General features: G+C 37.1%; 1 protein-coding gene across 1 annotated transcript in view; it reads left to right on the forward strand.

Moving 5' to 3' along the window:
• The first annotated feature begins 3,966 nt into the window (after positions 1 to 3,966).
• Positions 3,967 to 5,000, forward strand: part of LOC143702925 (uncharacterized) — an 8,334-nt gene continuing 7,300 nt past the window's right edge. The window contains exon 1 of the mRNA XM_077196850.1: positions 3,967 to 4,186. Coding sequence (XP_077052965.1) covers positions 4,000 to 4,186 — 187 coding nt within the window. The 5' untranslated portion in view covers positions 3,967 to 3,999. The remainder of the gene's footprint in view (positions 4,187 to 5,000) is intronic.

Genomic DNA, 5,000 nt, shown 5'->3' on the forward strand with positions numbered 1-5,000 from the left:
CAGTCATTATAATCTAAACACACATCTGTATCAGTGTAGACAGCGTCAGTCATTATAATCTAAACACACATCTGTATCAGTGTAGACAGCGTCAGTCATTATAATCTAAACACACATCTGTTTCAGTGTAGACAGTGTCAGTCATTATAATCTAAACACACATCTGTATCAGTGTAGACAGTGTCAGTCATTATAATCTGAACACACATCTGTATCAGTGTAGACAGCGTCAGTCATTATAATCTAAACACACATCTGTATCAGTGTAGACAGCGTCAGTCATTATAATCTAAACACACATCTGTATCAGTGTAGACAGCGTCAGTCATTATAATCTAAACACACATCTGTTTCAGTGTAGACAGTGTCAGTCATTATAATCTAAACACACATCTGTATCAGTGTAGACAGCGTCAGTCATTATAATCTAAACACACATCTGTATCAGTGTAGACAGCGTCAGTCATTATAATCTAAACACACATCTGTTTCAGTGTAGACAGTGTCAGTCATTATAATCTGAACACACATCTGTATCAGTGTAGACAGCGTCAGTCATTATAATCTAAACACACATCTGTATCAGTGTAGACAGCGTCAGTCATTATAATCTAAACACACATCTGTATCAGTGTAGACAGTGTCAGTCATTATAATCTGAACACACATCTGTATCAGTGTAGACAGTGTCAGTCATTATAATCTAAACACACATCTGTATCAGTGTAGACAGCGTCAGTCATTATAATCTAAACACACATCTGTATCAGTGTAGACAGCGTCAGTCATTATAATCTAAACACACATCTGTATCAGTGTAGACAGTGTCAGTCATTATAATCTGAACACACATCTGTATCAGTGTAGACAGCGTCAGTCATTATAATCTGAACACACATCTGTATCAGTGTAGACAGCGTCATTCATTATAATCTGAACACACATCTGTATCAGTGTAGACAGTGTCAGTCATTATAATCTAAACACACATCTGTATCAGTGTAGACAGCGTCAGTCATTATAATCTAAACACACATCTGTATCAGTGTAGACAGCGTCAGTCATTATAATCTAAACACACATCTGTATCAGTGTAGACAGCGTCAGTCATTATAATCTAAACACACATCTGTATCAGTGTAGACAGTGTCAGTCATTATAATCTGAACACACATCTGTATCAGTGTAGACAGCGTCAGTCATTATAATCTGAACACACATCTGTATCAGTGTAGACAGCGTCAGTCATTATAATCTAAACACACATCTGTATCAGTGTAGACAGTGTCAGTCATTATAATCTGAACACACATCTGTATCAGTGTAGACAGTGTCAGTCATTATAATCTAAACACACATCTGTATCAGTGTAGACAGCGTCAGTCATTATAATCTAAACACACATCTGTATCAGTGTAGACAGCGTCAGTCATTATAATCTAAACACACATCTGTATCAGTGTAGACAGTGTCAGTCATTATAATCTGAACACACATCTGTATCAGTGTAGACAGCGTCAGTCATTATAATCTGAACACACATCTGTATCAGTGTAGACAGCGTCAGTCATTATAATCTAAACACACATCTGTATCAGTGTAGACAGCGTCAGTCATTATAATCTAAACACACATCTGTATCAGTGTAGACAGCGTCAGTCATTATAATCTAAACACACATCTGTATCAGTGTAGACAGCGTCAGTCATTATAATCTAAACACACATCTGTATCAGTGTAGACAGTGTCAGTCATTATAATCTAAACACACATCTGTATCAGTGTAGACAGCGTCAGTCATTATAATCTAAACACACATCTGTATCAGTGTAGACAGCGTCAGTCATTATAATCTAAACACACATCTGTATCAGTGTAGACAGTGTCAGTCATTATAATCTGAACACACATCTGTATCAGTGTAGACAGCGTCAGTCATTATAATCTGAACACACATCTGTATCAGTGTAGACAGCGTCAGTCATTATAATCTAAACACACATCTGTATCAGTGTAGACAGCGTCAGTCATTATAATCTAAACACACATCTGTATCAGTGTAGACAGCGTCAGTCATTATAATCTAAACACACATCTGTATCAGTGTAGACAGTGTCAGTCATTATAATCTGAACACACATCTGTATCAGTGTAGACAGTGTCAGTCATTATAATCTAAACACACATCTGTATCAGTGTAGACAGCGTCAGTCATTATAATCTAAACACACATCTGTATCAGTGTAGACAGCGTCAGTCATTATAATCTAAACACACATCTGTATCAGTGTAGACAGCGTCAGTCATTATAATCTAAACACACATCTGTATCAGTGTAGACAGTGTCAGTCATTATAATCTGAACACACATCTGTATCAGTGTAGACAGTGTCAGTCATTATAATCTAAACACACATCTGTATCAGTGTAGACAGCGTCAGTCATTATAATCTAAACACACATCTGTATCAGTGTAGACAGCGTCAGTCATTATAATCTAAACACACATCTGTATCAGTGTAGACAGCGTCAGTCATTATAATCTAAACACACATCTGTATCAGTGTAGACAGTGTCAGTCATTATAATCTGAACACACATCTGTATCAGTGTAGACAGTGTCAGTCATTATAATCTAAACACACATCTGTATCAGTGTTGATCAGTCATTATAATGTCTTCTGTTTGCTTTTGAAGCATTTATTTGGTGACATTTATTCAACAATATTATTATATTTACATTTAGTCATTTAGCAGACGCTTTTATCCAAAGTGACTTACATTTGAGGATTAAACCAAGCGAGTCATCGTGGAGAGGCAAAAACAACGCAAGAAGTGCTCAGAATACCAAGTTCAAACATTGCTCAGAGTAGCATAAACCAGACAAGCGAAGATTTCAAGAAAAAGTTTTTTTTTTTCTATGTTAAGTGCTCACGGAAGAGATGAGTTTTCAGTTGTCTTTTGAATGCTGTCAGGGATTCTGCATTCCGGACGAGGGTGGGGAGATCATTCCACCAGCATGGAACCGTGAGTGAGAATGTTCTGGACAGTGATTTTGATCCTCGCTGTGATGCACAAAATCACTGTCCAGAACATTCTCACTCACGGTTCCATGCTGGTGGAATGATCTCCCCACCCTCGTATTGATCTCCTGCTTTGACACCATTATATGAGAACTGAACTGAGCTGGACGATGACATCACGGTTTTCTCCACAGTGGCTATATGTATAAATGAACTAAATTAAGAACTTTAAAAAAAAAATTATCACTGTAAAGCTGCTTTGAAACAATCTGTATTGTAAAAAGCGCTATATAAATAAGTGATTTGACTTGACGACGCTCGCATCCAGTGTAGGAAAATGTCAGACGTTAAGATACTGAACACCAATGGGCGGAGCCTATTGTGCCAGTGGGTGTGGCCTATGGTGTGATGTATAACTATTCGTCGATGTCTTGCTCGGGAGGCGGGCATATGCAAATGTGTTTGCGATGTCAAATCTTGCAATATAAGAATGAGATGTTTTTTGAAACATGATTAAATATAATGAAGTGGATTTTTTTTACTTTGAAACTTGCAGGATGTTTTAATGGTACAAAGAACTACTACATGTCAAAAAATCAAGGCAAATTTCATTTCTCATGTCTCATGAAATTCTCAATTTTCTGATGTCGTGACCCCTTTAATGTTTTAAAGAAGTCTCTTCTCATTGAGACTGCGTTTATTTGATCAAAAATACAGTAAAAACATTTAAATATTATTTCAATGTAAAACATCTGTTTTATATATGAATATATAGTAAAGTGTAATTTATTGCTGTGATCAAAGCTGAATTTTCAGCATCATTACTCCAGTCTTCAGTGTCACATGATCCTTCAGAAATCACTATAATATGATGATTTGATGCTCAGTTGTGATCAGTGTTGAAAGCAGTTGTGTGTGTGTGTGTGTGTGTGTGTGTTGTGAAGCAGACGAGTCGGGCAGCGGGCAGCCGGAGGGAATGGATATGGTGGTGTGTCGAGCTCCGGGTGGAGAACTCTACGTGGAAGGAGAGACGTGGAGTCTGGATGAATGTACGCGTTGCACATGCCGACAGGGACGAGTGCTGTGCGACGCTGAAGTGTGTCCTCCGCTTCTCTGTCACGCTGCCGTCAAGAGCAAAGACACCTGCTGCTCCGTCTGCCCAGGTACGAGATCGCAAATCAGAAATACACTAACAAAAATCCAGTGGCAGATGTAGGCAGGTGGAGCTGGGGAGGTGGAGGGGTTCCGAGTAAATCTGCTGCAGAGCATTTATGTACTAATATGCTAGTATATCCATAGACACGCTGCTGTGAGCATGGAAGATATTCTGCTGCTGCTGCATAAATAGACAAACATAAATCCTGTAGCAGATCTAGGCAGGTGGAGCTGGGGAGGTGGAGGGGTTCAGAGTAATACAGAAAACATTGAGACAGACTATTTAAATGTTGGGCAAGCAATCTCATTGGTGCAGGATCAGCATTGGCCGATCATCTTGTGCCATGCAGCGATAATGCGATTGCTTGCGGGTTGTTTGTAAAGGAGCGATCAACCTGCGCCCTCTAGAGTTTCATGACTGAACTAGATATTTATATAATCTATGGAGACATAGAATAGAAAAAGTAGTTTTCGGATGATACAGATTGAATATAAAAATGTAAACGTAATAAAATGGAGAATTTAATACACAAGTTAATGTTTCAGTCCTTTAACGACATGAGCGTGTTTTAGGATTTAATTAATCATTAGTTGTTTTATTTTTATTTGTTTTATTTTAAAATTTATTTTACATTTATTTTTCATTCTTATGATTTTTATATTTTTTGTTTTATTTCAATTTGTTTATATTTTTTAATATTTATTAATTGTACATTTACCTAACCCATTTAGTATAAGTTTATGTCTTTGTAATTTAATTAATTTTTAGTAAGTGGAATAACTTAAAAATAAAAACAAATAAAAATTAAGCAATAAAAAGAA

This window comes from Siphateles boraxobius, unplaced genomic scaffold, assembly GCF_051911475.1.
Source record: "Siphateles boraxobius isolate OS27281-9 unplaced genomic scaffold, OSU_SipBor_1 368, whole genome shotgun sequence".
NCBI lineage: Eukaryota > Metazoa > Chordata > Actinopteri > Cypriniformes > Leuciscidae > Siphateles > Siphateles boraxobius.